This window comes from Drosophila pseudoobscura, chromosome X, assembly GCF_009870125.1.
Source record: "Drosophila pseudoobscura strain MV-25-SWS-2005 chromosome X, UCI_Dpse_MV25, whole genome shotgun sequence".
Classification (NCBI taxonomy): domain Eukaryota; kingdom Metazoa; phylum Arthropoda; class Insecta; order Diptera; family Drosophilidae; genus Drosophila; species Drosophila pseudoobscura.
The window spans coordinates 5,178,496-5,197,013 of record NC_046683.1 but is presented as its reverse complement, the minus strand read 5'-3'; the positions used below and the strand labels follow the sequence as shown (position 1 = coordinate 5,197,013).

At 45.9% G+C, this 18,518-nt stretch overlaps 2 protein-coding genes across 3 annotated transcripts in view; both read right to left on the bottom strand.

The window, feature by feature from the left end:
- Positions 1–4,770, bottom strand: part of kek5 (kekkon 5) — a 116,328-nt gene extending 111,558 nt beyond the window's left edge. Inside the window, exons 1-2 of one of the 2 annotated variants that reach the window (XM_001355452.4) lie at positions 4,306–4,770; positions 243–329 (exon numbers count right to left, since the gene is read on the bottom strand). The gene's annotated coding sequence lies outside the window, so the exon portion shown is untranslated. The remainder of the gene's footprint in view (positions 1–242; positions 330–4,305) is intronic. The other variant, XM_015185689.2, reaches the window with a different exon arrangement.
- An 11,386-nt stretch (positions 4,771–16,156) lies between these two features.
- On the bottom strand, positions 16,157–18,352 carry LOC6902126 (uncharacterized). The gene is made up of 3 exons (XM_002133621.3): positions 18,062–18,352; positions 17,384–18,001; positions 16,157–17,020 (listed from the first exon to the last, which is right to left on the bottom strand). The coding sequence occupies exons 1-3, from the start codon at positions 18,253–18,255 to the stop codon at positions 16,321–16,323; spliced, it is 1,512 nt and encodes a 503-aa protein (XP_002133657.3). The 5' UTR covers positions 18,256–18,352; the 3' UTR covers positions 16,157–16,320.
- Positions 18,353–18,518: the final 166 nt, after the last annotated feature.

Below are 18,518 nucleotides of genomic sequence, written 5' to 3'. Positions count from 1 at the left end.
GTAAACAGCAATTAACGCCGACAACAAAAGCCGAGCCGAGTCCGCGCCGAGACCGAACCAAAACCGAAGCGCAGCAGCAGCGGGCATGGTATATTTATGCAGGGTGAGGTAAGGCAAGCTCTTACGATAATCACCTATTTTGCCTGACCCAGAGATAGATAGAGAGAAAGAAACACCAGTCTTACAGAGATCCAACCTCCGCTGGGGAAATGCTGGGGCTGGGGGATAGCTTCGTGACTTACCTGATATGATTTCTGTTGCAGCTCAGCCGTTGACGGTTGGCCCTGTGATTAGCCCATCGGTGAGTACGTGCCGATGCCTGTGTGTAGCTGCAAGACGAAGAGAGGGGGGGACAAACGGTTAGCAGCTGTTGTTCGAACTGGGTTCGAGTTTGAGTTCGACTCATACCGAACACTGATCGTTCGATCCCCGAAAAACCAAGAGACCCGCGAGACCGCGAGAGAGAGCGAGCAGCGAATACCAGGCACAAAAAGGAGTAAACAATGAGGCAAAACGAAGCGGGAGAAACATTGGCACAAAGAGGAACAAATAACCGCCGCTCTTGTGGACGGCGTGGGCGTGAAAAACAAAAAAGAAAGAGCGAGATAGCAAAGAAAAAGCCCCGACAAGGTAATCAAAATTAATACGAACGGCGCATACCAAATGTATGTTTGTAAGAGGAAGTCTTTAATCTAGATTAAATCCCATTTTCAAAGAGCTAAGCTATTAGCCAGGTCACTGTTGTGTCCTTCGGCTTGCCTTTGAAAGTCCTTGGACTACCTTCTGGGTGCTTTCTCTGTTGCCTCAAAAAATGTTCTATTGTTATCGATCGAGACGGGTCAAACTGTACCGCTGCCAGAGCTGCTCCTACCTCAGCCTCAGTTCGGCAGCAAACCGTTCTTCTTCGTGTCTCATTTGGCTCCAACTTCAACTCCAGCACTCCAGCTGCCTTTCTGCTGGGGGCCCCCATATGTACATACATACATACAAACATGCGAAAAACGAGTTTTGCTTGTGGTATATTTGTTGCTGTTGTTTTTAGTGTTTTTTATGGCTTAACGATAACCCCAAACTCCACTCCAGTCCATGCCAAAACTGATCGACACTGGAGACATGATCATGTTGTATGGCACAGCATTCGGGATACATATTTTCCGCACAAAAAAACACAACATTTTAAACACAAATCACGGATTTGTATACGGATTATATCGAGCCTCTTAGGAGCGCCCCACACACTCATGCCTATGCATACTGCTCAACGTATGGCTATTGATTCCCCACACAATACTTGTTTAAATAACAACTGAAAATACAAAATTAATCACAAATTTAAAGCATTGTTTTTGTATTTTGCCCCAAGGCAGTGCTTTCCATATATGTTTTATTGTACATATACAGATGAGATGCAATGATTCTGCTCTAAATTCCAGGGCTCAGCCAAAGGCACAACAGATCACAGCAAAACGCTGCATCCTTGTTGGACATGGCCGGACTCATACACTCGGGAGCATATTGATGGTGCCAGATCCAAGCCCTCCACCCTCGGCACTCACCGCTGCTCTAGAATACCCTGCAGGTTCTTGTACACCCTTTCACAGGGAAATAGGGCACACATACATATATGTATACGTTTTTGAATAAAATATACTAACATTGCAGTTATGTTATTGATGGAATACATATATGTATGTGGTGGTCGTGTGTCTATTGGGGTCTAACCACTATAGAATACAAGCAGTAGCATTTGAAAGAACAAGGGTATCCCTAGATTAAAGGTACACACTCCCAGACACCTCACAAGCCCAGCACTTTAGAGACTTAACGTTATTGAATGATTGTAATTCGCACAAAAGGAAGATTAAGCTCTTATGCTTAAATTATTTATTTAATAACATGCCAAATAGGCGGTGAATGGCACAGGCTTTCAGTTTAATCTTTGTCTTCGACACATATTTTAGTTTTATTTAGGATTTTGTTGTTACAAAAATCACTTAAATAGTTGGAGTCACAGAAAAAAAGCTTAAAAAATCCACAGCAGCCAACAGGTAATAAGCCAATTTGTAACATCAAAGTCCCCACACATGCGTATAGTGACTTTTGTTAAAAAAAAGCCCAATTCTTGGGCGAAAATCAAAGCAAATAAGAAGACTAACGAGCAGTCGCAGCTAGGGCCGCGACTCTACCCGATAGTAAGCCAGTAAGGCTCACCTCCGCCACAGAGTGCACACAATGCACGACGAAGAGTGTGAGAGAGAGAGAGAGACAGAGCATGATTAGACGCTTGGAAGGCATTGCATAGACACTGGAAAATAATTTGCTCATTCTGTCTATGTGAATAATAAGATCAGATCTAGATACGGCAATCTGCTAGATTTTCTATGATTCTGTGTTGATTGATACAGATTTTCGTCTTTTGAGGGGCGGAAAGGCGCGTTTGAAATACAAAATTTCGATGCTCTAGCTCTTATTGTCTCTGAGAAGAACAAAACGGATGGACAGACATGGTTATATCGATTCTTCTATTTATGCTGATCAAGAATATATATACTTTATGGGGTCGGAAAGGCTTCCTTCTGGGTGTTACACCTCCTCCACTTTTCCCACAAATCGAACGTCTAAGCCTTTGGAGTGGCTTCTCAAATTAATTTGGAGGACTCTGACGGCTATAGCTAGTCTTTTCCACACTTTAAAAACCTTTTGGAACCACTGTCGTGGATTTTTCAACATGATAATGAGTATATTCATTCAGCGCGGATTGTTAAAGCGTTTAAACAGAGCCAAAACGTGGAGCTATTAAGCTGACCAACAATATTCCAGGATATGGCTAAATAGTAAGGCCAATTTGTATACAAATCTTCCAAGAAGGATGCAGAAAGGTGACTCCTCAACTAACTATAAAATATATTCATTTTTAATCTTCCAACTCCAATTGATTTAAAATGATTAGATTTTTTTTCTTAGTTTCCCCGAACTTAGAATTGTTTTCCCTAATATTTTTGTTCCTTTTTGGTGAAATTAAATTTAACAAACTTGAATTCCCAAAAGAAGTGTTTGTGTGCCTGTGTGGAGGGTCCTATTCGAGTGGCGAGGAGTGTATGTTGAGTTTTTGTTGCTCTTGCTGGCCTCCCATATTCCCGTTCCCGTTCCCGTTCCAGCTTCACAATGTATTCTCGTACACAAACGCACGCACACGCAGACAGCGGCTGTAAGAGTGTGCGTGAGTATTTGTTGTAGGCTGCAGGCAGCGACTTCTTTTTGGCATTTGCCACCACCACCACCACCACCACCGCCGCCGCCGCCTCCTCCTCCTCCTCCTCTTTTCCACTCATCCAACAGTCATAATGTTCGTATCTGGTTTTCCTCTCTGTGCTGTGCTGCTTTCTCTTGCTCTGGAAAACGCTTGAGAGCAGCTTAAGCTCTGCCTGGCCTGAGCCCGAAATTACTACACCCAGCACAACACTCAGACGACATGGTCAGTGCCCGCAAAAATTGAATTCAGAATCCACCAAAGAGAACACAGAAAGAGATAGAGAGAGAGAGAGAGATAGAGAGAGAGACACCGTCGGATCTTTTACTCTCCGATTGGGAGCATCTTTGTGGCGGTTAAAGGTTTTTGTTGTTTTTTTTTTTCACTGCTCTTTGTGTCTCCACCTGCCTGCATTTCCTTTCTTCGCAACAAGATGATAATTTCATTAACAAAATAAAATACAGCAGGGCTGCTGCACACATATGTAGATGAACTGAACGCCAACAAAGCCACTCTGAAGGAGTCCTTCGTTAGCGACTAACTGTACTGACAGGAGCCCCTCGGGCCCCCACCCCCCCCCCTCATGCACTTCAAAAGAGAACTTTCGGCTTCCGAAGAAGAGTTTTTGTCATATTTGGCAAACTTCAATTGCAGTGCCTTCCGCTTGCAAGTTTTGTTGCTGTTTCTGGGAAACACTCGGAAAGCGGACGGCCAACTGCCGGACTGATCGTCGTTGCGGGGTTAATGGGGGTGCCCCCCCCCCCCCCCCCCCCCCCCCCCCCCCCCACTCTTGTCTATTTCGGCACCGCACCGCAGATGCACACCAAACGATACGATGGAATTTTTTGCTCTTGCTCATATTGTCGTTGTCGTTGCTGCGGCTGCTTGAGTTTCCGTGCACTTTTTTTTGTTGTTTTTTGTTGTTGGCTTACAGGTAGGCTGAGGTGAGTGTCGAACCGGTTCAACGGGTTGTGGTGCATTATCTCACACACACACATACACACAAACACACACACACACGCTCACATTGTATGTTGAGTTCTGCATTGGTTTACCTCTTCGCTGCGTCGATCCACTCGGTTCGTTCTCAACGACACCCCAATTAACTCCACTCAGCGCGCCGAGTGGTTTTCGCTGACTTTGAGCGTGTCAAACGGACTTGGTTTCGAGTGATTATTTTCGATCTAAAAGGGGGTGGTAGTGAGGGCACGGGCACAGAAAAAAAAGAAACACGCTCACTGGCAAATAACCAAAAAAAAAAATTTATACAGCCTGCGGGAAACACGGAAAACACGCGCACGATCTGCGGCTCGATTGCAGCTGCAGCTGGATTTGGATTTCAGCGGCGGGGGAACAGCACAAACACTCGATTCACGGATTCTCGGATTCTCGCTCCAAAGGCAACGTCTGCGACCGGCGTTCACGGAAAAAAAACCGACAATACTTCTGGTGTTTCCGAGACAGATTGAAGCAGCAATGTTCCACTCGACCGGTCGATGTTCGTTTGTTGTGTTCGAGTCGAACCATTTGGTTCGACGGGCCACCAACACACACAGGCCGAAGACTCTCACGCACACAGGCGTGGACCCGAACTCCAACAGCTGACATGCAACATTCTCTCAAATTCAATTCAACTCCCTCTCACGGCTCGATGGCTCCGACCATGAATCAGACAGAATACGACTGGACGCGACTCGCTTCGCACAGTGGGAAAGAGGCGGCAAAAGTTATTTTCTAAATGAGAGCATTGACTAATTGGAATGTACATATGTACATACATGCGGAAATCTTTAAGGTAGAATAATTATCTTGTTGGTGTCTTTTATTAGGTGTATTTATTATTATCAATATTAATGGAAGTTGGAAGATTTTTCTTGAATTTATTTCTTATTCGTCTTATTCGGCCGAATGTCCCATTGTGCGTCGCTATGTCGAGAGCCGACTACAGCAACACGAGCACGCAACGCAACATGTTCGAAGCGGAGGGCAGCAGCTGCGTCACATGAGCGAGAACTCTAAGTGTATGTGTGTGCGCTCGTACGTCGTGTTCGTGTTCACCATCTCTCAGGGGATTGTTGATAAATTGTTGCTGTTGTCCCAAACCTAATCACGGCGGCAGTAATTGTTGCGGTGCCTGTTGCCAAGCATGTTTGATGTTGGATCTTTGGCTTGAAGCGGCAGCGTAGCATTGCACATACCTCTCCCGACCAATCGAGCATACTTTCAGGCGGCCGATTTTTTTTTGTAAAATGCATTTACATATGTAAATATTTGTAATTGTAAAGAAAAAGTTAAATAAAGTAAAAAGAACGAACCGTGTACTAGGCAAATTTACTTTTAAATAAATAAATGTGTACATGGAATTGGTGTTAAAGGATAGTGGATAACAAATTAAGATCATCATATACATATGTATGCACTTATGTCATAAAAACATCATAGATGTATGTAATATATGATGATCTTAAGTGGTTAACATAGTATGGGCCATAGAAAGCAATTCCTTTCCATCCGATATTCTACTGGATTCTATACTCCAGTAGACGTATCGGCCTTTATCGGTTTGGTGTCGCATGGAACTTGTGAGTCGCGGCAAGGGTCGCGGCTCTACTTGTATACCCGTTACTCGGTTTACTGCCTACCCATGAACCTGCCGCGATCAAGAGCCTCCAATGTGCATTTGTGCTCCATTGTTCTTTTGTCCCAGATGAACATTTTTGAGGCTACTAAAACTTTTGCCATTGGGGAGTTTTTTTGCAATGTGCAACATGTCAGTTGTTCAGTAGTTTTCAGATTTAATGCGATGCCGTACAGCATCCTTCCAACAACTGCGAACAGTGGCCAAAATCATTGACTTGAGGAGTACTGTTGGGGGAAACATCGTTCAATTTACTGAATGAACTCGTTCGTGAACTAAGTCGTTCTTTTAGTTCGCTCTTTTTTGTTCATCTATCTTAATCGTTGTTTCTTGTTCATCGTTCTATTTTATTCATCGTTCTTTTTCGTTTGTTCTCCTTTGCTTATCGTTGTTTTTTGTTCATTTGTCTTTTCTGGTTGTTCTTTTTTGTTCATTGGTTCTTTGTTCTTAGTTCAATTTTGCAGTCCAATATTAAGTTTAAAGCTTATGTGTAAATGCACTACAATTCAATGGACCTTATAACTTCGTAAACTTAGTTTCATTTGTACTGAGAACTTGATATCGTTAGGGCGCAACCCACAGTCTCAATTGGGCGTCAAGAGTGTTGGCCCTTTGTGGACTATACCAGGTCAAAGGGTCCTGCTTTCCATTGGTGTACTCCTCTGCTAGGTATCTATCTACCTCTCTGATGGATAACTTGGTTGAACTGCTTGTCATACTCGTCTCAAAGGCAACTTTTGGTTGGCGAAGTTTTGATGGTTTCGATTTGTGGAGACAGATCATCAGTAATACTTTCAACCAATCCTGTTTGAGCGATTTTACATTGTAACTGGTTTTTTAAGGCATTAAAACTTGGGTTTAACTAGTATGGTATATTATTCTGGAAAGCCCCAAAAGGTACGGTCATCTCCTCCTACGACTGCCCATTATATCTACCTTTGATAAGGTTGGGATAATATGCTCTTCCGAAATTTCAGTTTTAATGCCAAAAAAATGGCTTCAGCCCTGGTAATACCCCATCAATAATTTCCCATTCTGCCTGGGCTGGCACTTGTTAAGGGCGTAGAAGGGAAACGACCCCCATACAAGCCCTGAAAGTTGTTTGTCTGTTGAGTTGCAACGTGTAGGCCACGTCTTGTGGCAGCTTTAATTCGCTTTGGATACCATTGAGCTTCTTGAGTCCGGATGAGCTGCGATTGTTTTTGTTTTGGCCCTCACACTGTCCTACTGCTTTTTGTCCCCTGATGTTTGAATTGTGCGCAAAGCACGCAGCATGGCGCCAATTTTCCAATGCATTGGCTCTGGTGGTCCCCTTTAGACCAATGCAAACGAAGGGAGGCGTTCTGTATTCAATTGTGCAATCGCTTAGAAACGCTGCTGAACACTTGAAGTATTTCTTCTTGTACTTCGAAGACTATCTCAGTGAGCTCTTATCTTAGCTCTAAGATTTCCCTGCTCTAAACCTGTTCCTGTGTTCCGCAATGTTTCGTGGTCTCCGTTCGGAAAGATTGTATCTTCTTGGTAGCTGCTAATTTATGTAACGATTTGCACACAATTTTACGACTTTTGAACCACTTTTTGCACTCACTTAAACCTGTTTTTTATCTGATTTTTCATTCATTTTTATGGGCACTCTATAAGCATTCTAAACCGACTGATTTCATTTTTCTGACTTGCGTTTTCATAAATCCTAAAGCCACCGTCCGCTTCTAGATTTTCCATATTTTTTCGTGAGTTTTCCAATGTTTTTTTAAAGTTACAAATACAACAAATCAAAAGCCATGAAAATCGCCACAGCCCTTCTAGAGTTTAAAAAGTTTGAACAAACACAACTTTGGGATGTTTGGTCTCGTTTTTCGCAATTGATTTTCTTGCCAAAAAAAAAAACATTTCATAAAAATCGGGAGAAGCAAATCGCGACCCAAAACGTTCCCGCTCGTTATATATTCGACTTTATCGGTTTAGATTTTTCTTTAAACATATTTTTCTCATCTGTTCCTTTTTCCTACGCCAGGCGTTTTTTTTTCGCTTCCCTCCGGAAGGAGCCGCACACTGCACGAGGAAGAGTGTGTGAGAGGGAGAGATAGACAGAAAAGGAGTAGCCATTTCTGGCTATAATAATGATTCAATCCGATCCAGATTGGGCAATCTGCTAGATACACTCCTTCTCTATGATTCGGGTTTCTTGGTTTTCGCGTTTCTTCAAAATTGTGGATGCCGCACAACACTAAAGCAATTATCGATGTAGGGGTCTTTCAAGACCTGTATAGGTCAAGGTCTATATAGCCACCTATTATATAGTAAATAAATGCTCAAATGCTGTGGATACACCACAAGTATACATATATACATGTATGATATTTTGAACATAACTAGTATTTGGCATAACACATAAGAGATCAAATAGAGCATTGATCTAGAGAAAGTTACCATCATAAGTATTTATATTTCCTGCCTTCCTGCTTTCTCTTATCTCTTCCCTAAAGATCTCCTTAAAGATAAACGATATGTGTCTCTTGATAGCTCCTCGTTAATGTGAAAAGCTGCACCAGAACTGATTCCCAAAGACCGCAGGGTTAGCGGCCCTAAGTATCTCGTACATGTTCCAGTTTTATGATTATTTTTGGATCAATGGCATCAGTAAATTACGCCTCCATCTCACCTACATGACCTCGAAGAGCCTGCACTACTCCAGACTCGGTTTGAAGCTCCAGAGCCTGATCCTTCATTAGTTGAACCGCGCCAACTTCTGACTCCAACTATTCTGCTGGACGTGAAGAGTAAGTTTATGGAGTTCTCCAGGAGGTCCTGTGTCCTCAATCCTCAGATTGACCTAGACCAAGAGGGGCAATGGGGCATCCGATGAGCGCTAGACTTACAGGTCTTACAGGACTTACAGAGGAACACCCACTTTACCGGCAGATCACAAGCAATGCTTTAATTTAAATTTTTAAATGAAATGCCATAGGACACAAAATCAGCAATATTATTATGAATTGATGCCGATGAGACTTCATTACCGACATCTCAATAAGCGGATTTTTGGCTCATTACAACATGCTCTCGACTGGGCTGGTGTCCCGTCCCCAATTAGAAATGATCTAGCAGGCATTTGGTGACGGGGGCTCCTTGGCAGGCAGATAAGAATATTGTTTGGCTGGACCCCAGACGACGAAAATGTCGGGGGGGGGGAGGGCCTATCAGCACCTGCTTGCCACCGGAAGCTGTCACACGGCACGGCCCGGTGCACGACTCAAAAATTATCAGTAGCCGTTTGCACGGCACTCGGTACACGGCACTCGGCACTCGGCACTCGGCACTCGGCACTCGGCCCTCTTGCCGGGGTTCTTTCTCGGTATCAATGGGTGGCTTTTTAGCGCCACTTTACGCTCAACGCGGCTCCGGAAATTTGGTACTTTTTGTCACGTCGATGGCTGCGATGCCGCTCTGCCTATTGGTGCCATAAAATTTGTCAATTTATGTAAATGTTCAGAAAAGTACAGGGAGCCGCACATTTGGCCCCCTCCCCCCCCCCCCCATGCCTTTTGAGGTTTGGATGTCGGTGCGACAATACGGCCATCCTTTGGCATCCGCAGCGGCATGATTCAGCTCCTCCGCGGTTCCGGGAGCGATTTGTCTTGTGGTTTCATTTGGATCGCTAAAAAGGAAAAGCGACCGAACCACCTTAGTCGCAACAGTTCTTAGAAGGGAGCCCCCCGAAAACGTACATATATACATATATCTCCTTCAGCATAATAGGCCTTCATATGTGTAGTACTCGGCTTGAGCCTTGCCGTTTATGTGGTTCTTAAAAGACTTACTTTCTTTTCTTTGAAACAAAATTTGTACTTTAGTATAGGATTTTTCTGGGATATATCGAACGAGTCGAATGAACAGGGTATCTGTGAAACCAGAGCCTATGTTGAGGACCTCGACAAGTCCATTTTTGTGGAAGGTATTACAAAAATTTGGGGACCCTTGGAGACCAAGATAAAGCTAAAAAATGAAAAATAAATCGTGTTTTCTTTGGTAGGGCGATTATTTATCTGCCCACCTCGAATACTGCGTTTCCTAGGAACAAGAATATATTTGTTGATGCCTAAAATATTCGCTTATTATTATTTATTTCACAAAATTGAATGCCAATTCGAATTACACTCAATTCTATGAAGCTCTAACCACTAAGGCCTTAAGCTGGACTAGTTCTATTCTTACTTGGATGTTATTCTTTTTACATGGCTCAGACTATCCTTAGACTATGCCTAAAGTATACCTAATTTTTCTGTAAATTATCTGCAAGTTCTATTAAAAGATTCTGTGTATTCTGCTTTCCTGTTGTGTTCGGTGCTGGATTTTTTGAAGGTTTCTGGTTCTTCTAAGGGCATGTTCGGGGAAATCCATGTTTGTTTTTGGATTAAGGGGCAGTCCAAACAAAAAGGTGGCTTACAAATTTGTGGGGCGGTTCTGTTTATGATATGTTTGTGGGCGATGAAGGTGTGTCCTAGTCCTAATCGGGGCGGAGGTGTCCTGTGGTAATTAGGTCTTTAATGTCCGTTTTGTTCGGGCTGTAGGTCTTGTAGTGGTGAGATGTGTTGTCCTAGATTGTGTTTTCGTAGGCTTTAGTTCGTTTAAGGAGGTCAGATTAGTGTAATTTGCTTCTGTAGTGAGCAGGAATTTATGTTTTTCTTTGGCTGAATGATCAGCCATTTCGTTTGCCGGGAATCCCAATACCCATTACAGAATGATGGATGAGGGGTAGTATTCCGTATCGTTGGGATTGCGTATTGATTTCAGGGCAGACAGCGAATCTATGGAGACTGCGAATTTCCTAGGTTTCCCCTGATAGGTCAATATTTGTAGGCTGTACGAATGGTTGCAATTTCTAATGTTACTTTAGGAGGTGCTTCTAGATCCGTCTGTAAATAAAAACTGGTGCTCCTTTAGAGACTGTTGAGGCTCGAGGACCTGTAGACCTGTCGATTATTGTTGGATTGTCTGATTGGTGGAGATGGGTATTGATCAATTGTGTGTTAGAGGGGGCTATGTGGCTGCCAAGGCTTTTGCAAAGCTGAAAAGTATTGAGGGGAGTTTTGGTATCTTTTCGGAATTGAGGAGTTTCTGGTAGGCGGTTTCTAGGGGCGTGTGTCTGGTGTTGGTTATAGCTTTTCTTGCCTCTATGGGCATGAGCTGGGCCTCGTGTTGCAGTTGTTGATTGGCGTAGTTTGAAGTAAGTATAGAATGTTGTTAACTTGAAGTATATTGAGGTATATTTTTAACATTAGAATTGGGTTGATCACAGAATTGCCTTGGTGTTGCATTTACATCAATAGCTGATGATATTTAATATTTGTTGCTTCGTTGCTACCCTTATAAGGTGCCTTTCTTCCCACCTTACTTCCCACAACTCCTTCTGTGATGCTCTACATATTATTTTACAACAATCTTGTTTCATACATCACACTGGAATGCTATCTATCTATCTGCTAGAACATAACATCGTTTACCATCTTGCGAGCCTTTGAGAGCTGTAAGAAAACATCGATAACAACGATTACGATAGCCAGTGAATCAGCCCAGGTCCATCCCTAGAGACGCTACACCCCTGCTGTCACTATGCACTATGGTCCTAATTTTTCAAAGTCAAAACCTGGTTTTGATCCCTCTGCATTATAAAAAGAGTGATCATGAAGGCTACGTACCATACATTTCCATAGATGTCGCCACATTCGCAAAATCAGCTGTTCAAGCCAGCTGTTATTATTGAAAAGCGCATATTCATCGTCTGGCGACCAGATATTTGTGGGCTGAGGGTGTTGATACGATGTTTCCATTTGTATTTTTTGGTCTATTTTCGTTTTCTAATGCCAACAAATTTGACTGGAGTATGTCAAGGTGATTGCAGTCGATGTCAGAGAAGTGGCTGTCACTGTCAAGGCAGTAGGTATTTTTACATATTTTTGTTTTTAATTGTGTTATCGTCGGCGTATGAAGTAAATTCATAGGTTTTGTGTGTTTCGCTATTGTTTTGTTCAGTTTGTTGTAGGCTGTTCGAGGCTGTAACTATTATTTTGCGGTGCGAGAGAAACTTTGTAATGTAGTTGAGGTATCTAGATTGTATTTGCCAGTTTTTGAGTTCATCGGTCATTGTGTGAAGTCCAGTGATATGAGAGATGTGTGGTTTTTTGGTTGAGAGGACTGGTAGGAGGCCTGGACCCCATTGGCGACTATCGAGGCGCCAGCACAGTCTGCTCGAGATTATTTTGTCCAGTATTTTCGCCAAGCAGGGGCTGAAGATTTCTCTTGTCTGCATTGGAATGGAAAATATTATTGCAGTGGGGTGAATGCTGCAGCATTTGGTAGTTTATGCGTAGTCCTGCAAGTGTCTTTACCTTTTCCAGGTGCATTGCCTCAGGAGTGGGTGTTTATGAAAGGGAAGGCTGTACTGCTCTCTTGTGGTGCATGGAGGCGAATGACAACCAGCAATCTGATGCTAATGACAGCCCAGTTTTCGCAGAGGGCATTTGCTATTTGGTATTTGTTGGCTTGTTGTTATTTGGTTGGGTTTACGAGGCTCCTTCAGCAGGGCTGCTGGAGCCCATTTCGGAGGTAAATTGGAAGCTGGAGAGACGTTTTCCAATTTTAATTTCCCTTTCGAGCTGGGTCGTTGGGATTTTTGCTATTTCTACTGGTTCCTTTGACTTTGTGAATCATGGAAAAATACTTTTTGGGGTTTGAAGATCCCTGTAATGCTGCATTTGGATAGAACTAATCCTATCTTGAGTCGGAGACCCTGTTCCGGCGTTGAGTGGAGCTGCAACAGGAAGCTCGAGATAGCAGCTCGTGTGATGCCACAATCAAGGGTCAGAAAGAGGTTTTCGAGGAACTGGAATCGGGTATCACTAGTCCCTCCGAGTCGGAGGCAGAGTTGGCTATTGCCTGCCCTAGCCTTGGGCTCACTGAGGAGCCGCAGAACCCCGGGGTAGAAGTTGTTGACATCCCAACATCCAGGGCTCTTCAGGTTTGCCACCTGCTGAGGCAGCAGAGGACCGACGGGCTGCAGGCGAAGACAAAGCCTGGCGCAGAGGGGGATCCACCTTCACCCTCCAATGTCGTCGTCTGCGAAAGCGCAAGGGAGGAGAGGGACACCTCGGCAGCGCCCCTGGACAGAAGGTACCGCTGGAACCGACTGGCCGGCAGCCAAGCCAAAAAGTGCGCCTTGGAAAGTGAAAATTTGATGGTGGGTCATGGGACTACATGCTGATGGCAATATCCGGATTCCGGATCCAGGGCTTGCAGCTTTCTCGTTCTGGGGGCACAAAGGATTCAATGCATTTAAATGCCGCTACTTCGGCGGCTTTTTCAAGCTTGTTGGCCATTAACGCCGCGCCATTGCTGCCGTTTGTAAACACACAAAAACACGGCTCGCTTTTCCATGTTGCAGGCGCATGCTGTTCGTGTGTGTGTGTGTGAGTGGGTGCGTGTGTGTGTGTGTGAGTGCGTGCGTGTGTGTGTCTCTGCGTTTATTCGCTTGTTTGTGGTCACATTTATTGCCTTTCGACGCACGGCCAATACAAAAACAGCAAAGGAGTGAGAAACGGCACCCACACACCCACACACCCATACACCCACACACCCATACACCCCCTCACCCACACACCCACACACCCATCCACCCACAATGTGTTTGGAAACTGCTGGCACAGCAACAGCCACCGAAGTAGCCGCAGAACGCAAATTGTTTGCCTCAGCGATTGGCGTGACATTTTTTACAATCCTCCTGATGACATGGACGTGGAACCCACCGACCACCACCCACCACCACCCACCACCCACCGCCCACCGACCAGCCAAGGCCGAACTGGTGTTGCGTTCTTTTAAAATAATCCCTAAAAGTATGCAGCGGCGCAGTTTTTCAATTACAGCCCTGCCATTTTCACCGAAAAAGTACACACTTCATCGCTTTATGCTCCACACTCTGTCTCTGTGGCTGCAATTGGAGCCGCCACAGTCGACGATTTATGTGGGAACCCTCCTGCACTGCCTACATTGCCGGCGGAATTCAATCAGATTATACCCCACCCCCCTACCCCCCCTCCCCACCCCACACTGAATTTATCGGCCCTGTAACGATGCAATCTCGGGATAAGCTTCTAGTATGCTGTGTGCCGAATAACACTAGGCAACAAAAACTTTGGGGTCTATAATCAGAGGGTTTTTCCAGGGGCTAAGCTATTACCAACAGTATAAATAATGATCTTTCATGCCTTAAGAAACTTGTTTAAGGAAGAGCGACTAATAGGTACATTTATAAGCTTGAATCAGAGAAAACTCTATTCTTCTTACTCGAATTCCCATCTGGAAACTCCACACTACCGGCTTTCAGTGGTACCTACAATCTGTTGCCCAAGTAGGAATAGATTTCTCGTAGTACAAGCCAATAAATATGCATACGACACCTCTGTATTTGTAGAAATATTATTTCGCAACAAAAGAAACAAAATAACCATCTGGTGGGGTGGCAAGAGAAGTCGAGCTTCTATTTAATTAAAATTTCATTAACATTCTGTGCTGTCGCCGTGTGTCGGGCTCCGTGTCGGGCTCCGTTGCAAGATGCAACGCATTGGCAAAAGCCAAATGCAAAGTCAGACCCGAAAGATGGGGTTGCCGCTACCCCCCACCATGGTGGGGTCTCCTTCAAAGCGACCCTGGCTGCGTTTGCCGCTGTGCTTGGAGCCGCATAGCTGCAATTAAAATAAAACAAATAAATGTCGCCCGAGTGAAAGGAGAACGGCCTGCAGTGAGATACGAGTATTTCAGCATTGTAGATGAAGGTGCAGCAGGTGCGGGTGCGGGTGGGGGTACAGAGGGTATCTTTGTTGCGCCTCCCCTTACCCCACGCCCCACATCAACTACATCAAGCAGCAAGCAGCAAACAGCAGAAGCAACTAGACGACAAAAGCGAATTGTTGCACAGTGTCGAATGGATGGAGGAGCGGGCACGGAGGACAGCAAAAGACAAAAGTATAGTTGCTTTTATTATCTTTTGACAACGAAAAATACTTGATATGCCGACCTTCACCCGGAAACTTTCCGCGTAGCAGCCCCCAATCCTCCCAATCCGCCCCAAATGGCCGATCCAGGCCAAGCACGGATATGACAGCAGAGCGACAAAAGCTTGAGAAAATGCTCAATGAACCAATTACACTTGGCGAAGGAGTATCAGAGGTGGCGATTACAGGGGAAACCACTTACGCAACTAGTTACCAGGTAAGCGCACGACGACCAGTCAAAGCCGAAGGCCGTCGGCGTTTCAAGCAGGTCAAGCAGAACTATAGGGTGCTTTCTATAGGACTCCAGTCCAGCAGGCCGGTTCTGGTTCTGCTCTCAGCTTATATCTTTAGAAAGGAGACCTACAGCTCTCCAGCTATACACAGAACCACCTCTTGAATACGCTTACTTCCATGGAGGAAGCGATTACATCGATGGACATTGGGCTCCAATTCTATAAGTAAAATTGAGTCTGATGCTAGGATAAGGACTGGCTCATTTGAGGGAAAAGCCCACTAAGAGTCGGTCTCTGTGTCTCTGTGTCTCTGGGACTGTAACTATGAGCTCCGAAAAATGTGGAATCCTTTTGTCCTGCATTCGAGTCGTCAGCCACTGTAGGTTCGGCTTTCTGGGGGACTGGCCACTGTGCGAGAGTGGGGCAGGGCCGGAGTACTGCCCAGAACATGGATGGATTGCTGGGCATACATTTTAGCTAAGTGCTCGTCGATTTTGTCGCAGTCACTGCCAGTGTAGGAGGACAGCAGGGCAGGCTGAGTGGGTTGTCGCCTGGCTCTGAGGCACACTGAAAAGGGATTAAAAGTACAAGTGGAAGCAGGGAATGGCCCCCAGGGATAACCTAGCCATTCGTACTTCTTGAACCAGGAAAAAACTGGGAACATAAATTCGAACATAAGATGATGCTCCGTTTTGTATTAACCAGTTTTCCGATTTTCCGCAAAAATTCTTCCTTTTTAAACACAAAACACACCCTCGACGAATCTTAATTGAAAAAGGAAAAAAGTAGACGACTTATTGTAGCATCTGACTCCATTGCCAGGGAAGTTTAGATTGTGCCCTCTTTAAACATAATTTGTAAAATAATTGGTCGGGCCAACAACACTTTTCGTTTTCGTGCAAACATTTCGCGATTTAGCTGAAAAGTAAGTGAAAACACTATCCCTCTTCCTTTGATCAGAGAAGCCCAAAGCAAACACCGTCACTGCCTGTGTTGGATAGTGTAATTTCAGATGGTCTATGAAGGATTTGAGGTTATAATTATCAAAATTACTGCATTGGGCCTTCTGGAAGCTCTCTGTGGCAGGAGCTAAAAGTCGAACGGACAAAGAGGTAGAAATTGAACGGGTACGTCTGCATTTACGGGATGTTACTTTGGCCTACGATGCATCCGTACCCCATCAATTTCGTCCAGACGCTGCCGCAGAGCACGTTGAGCACTGGACATCAGAGCAACAGGCGAGCGTCCTCGAAACCGGGTTTCTGGGCTCTTGGGTACTGCGCCAAGGCCCCCATGATGCCACATCTTCTGACTGACGTTAATTGATGCGGTGCTTCTAGCCAGCGACTCGGGGCGGCGATTGAGTGGCACGGGACGCGGTTTAATCGCCACCCGGGCCATCCAACGCTCCCAAGCCAGCTTAGACTGGCGGCCCCGCTCTTCGGCCATGGCCTGGAGCTGGGCCTTCTCACGCTGCCTGGCCGACCGCTGTCGCTCCTGTTCCCTCATCTTGTTCAGCTTCCACTGCTCCACCCGTCGCTGTACTTCCTCGGGCGAACGGGCCGGCTTGCGCCCGTTCCCTCCCACCAACGAGCTGACTCGAGGGGCGCTCTTCACCTGGACGAATGGCAGGTGCGCCGACTTCATATGTGTGAAAGCATCGGCCGCGCCTGCGCCGTCACTCCCGACCGCAAACCGCACGGGAAGCCGGGCTCCCAGATGACGCTGCTGCTTGGATGCCAGCCAGTCCGAGTAACTCTTGTCGGACATCTGCTTGCGGATTCTCTCGGCCACCGTCAGGCGGTGGGCCTCGCGTCGCTCTTGGCGCTGTTGCTGGGAAGCCTCCTTTCTGTTGGGTAAAAGGGTTAAAGAAAAATGTATTACAATTTGTTGTAGTTTAGTAAATTTAGTGGATATTTATGCCCGGTACCTAAGCCTGTCAAGATGGGCTGCAAGCCTCTACGGGAATCTACTGTCTGTCCCGATTAACGCCTAGATCTCAGAGACTATACGAGATAGAGCAACCAAATGTTGTGGCTCCTAAAATCACACATATCTAAAAGATTGCCTTCCATGCGCTAACTCATTCTCTCTCTCTCTCTCTCTCTCTCTCACCCACTCTTTCTCGTGCAATGTGCGCACCATGGCGGAGGGGAGCCGTGTTTCCGCTCGTGTCTACAGCCAGATTATTACCATCGGGTACTAGACTTACTTTTTCAACGTTAACCACTCCTCATAGCTCCTGCCCCCCTTATCACGAGTCCTGCCGTAGCTGGCCCTTCGGATCGCTCTCGCCGTGTTTCTATTGTGGCTCCGGTAGCCGTCCGGTTCATGTTCATCCCAAAAAGAGCTGCTGTCTGCTTCTATGCCAGACCCCAGCGAAATATCTTGCTCCTCTGCGGGGGACGATGCCTCATCATCGGCTCCCGCATCTGTACGGGAGAGGCTGCTCTGGTCGGCGTGGTGATTAATGCTGGTACTGGACTCGAACTCCAGGCCCCAGTCGTCGGAAAAGCGGGCTGAGCGGCGCGGCTCAGTGACCGCCCGGGGGGCCTCAGCGCGTCGGGGAATGGCGACAGCCTGGCACATAGTCCTCAGACTCGACCTGGAGCGCGCCGTCTGCAGGGCATCGTTGCCGGCATTAATTTTCTCTGGGTCTTGGCATTGAGGACTCCGCAGCTGCAGCCGGAACACAGTAAAACTGGGCTTCTCATCGGAGCACGGGGCCGAGTTAGATGGAGTTCCGCTCCAGATGTTTGATTTAATCTCGTCCGCTGGTCGCTGGTTTATGGTGGGGTAAACCTCCTCACAGGCACCCGGACTTGGGTGACTGTAACAGACGATAGATACAAAAATGCTGTGATCTAGGAAATGCTCTTAACGGACTTACCCCAGGCTATGTGCGCTTCGTACATCAACGTGTTTCACTGGCATCGCGAATTCGCTGCCCAGCACAACGGGGACTTCCGTAGATTCCGTTGAGGCCGGGCCATCCGTATCCACATTGCCGGCGAAACCCCCGAGACGGCTGTACTCGCCCTCGGGACAGCTCTCCGTCAGTTGGTGGTCACGGTCGCGGTACATACTGGATCTTGAACTTCTAGAATAAAATTTTGGCCTTGAACAAAAATGAATTTCCGAATAATAATTTTGTGCTGTTGCCTTGAATATACTGCCATTATACGGGGCCTACTGCCAGTATAGTAGTGCTTACATCGCCCGGCTTACCGCTATTCTCATTGATCTTCTAGCCTGTACTAGAAAGAACCACGGCCCCCGTGGTTATCTCTCTTATGACTCCGCTCATGACAGCTCTCTGACCTCCTCAGAGAACCTTCCCAAGACAC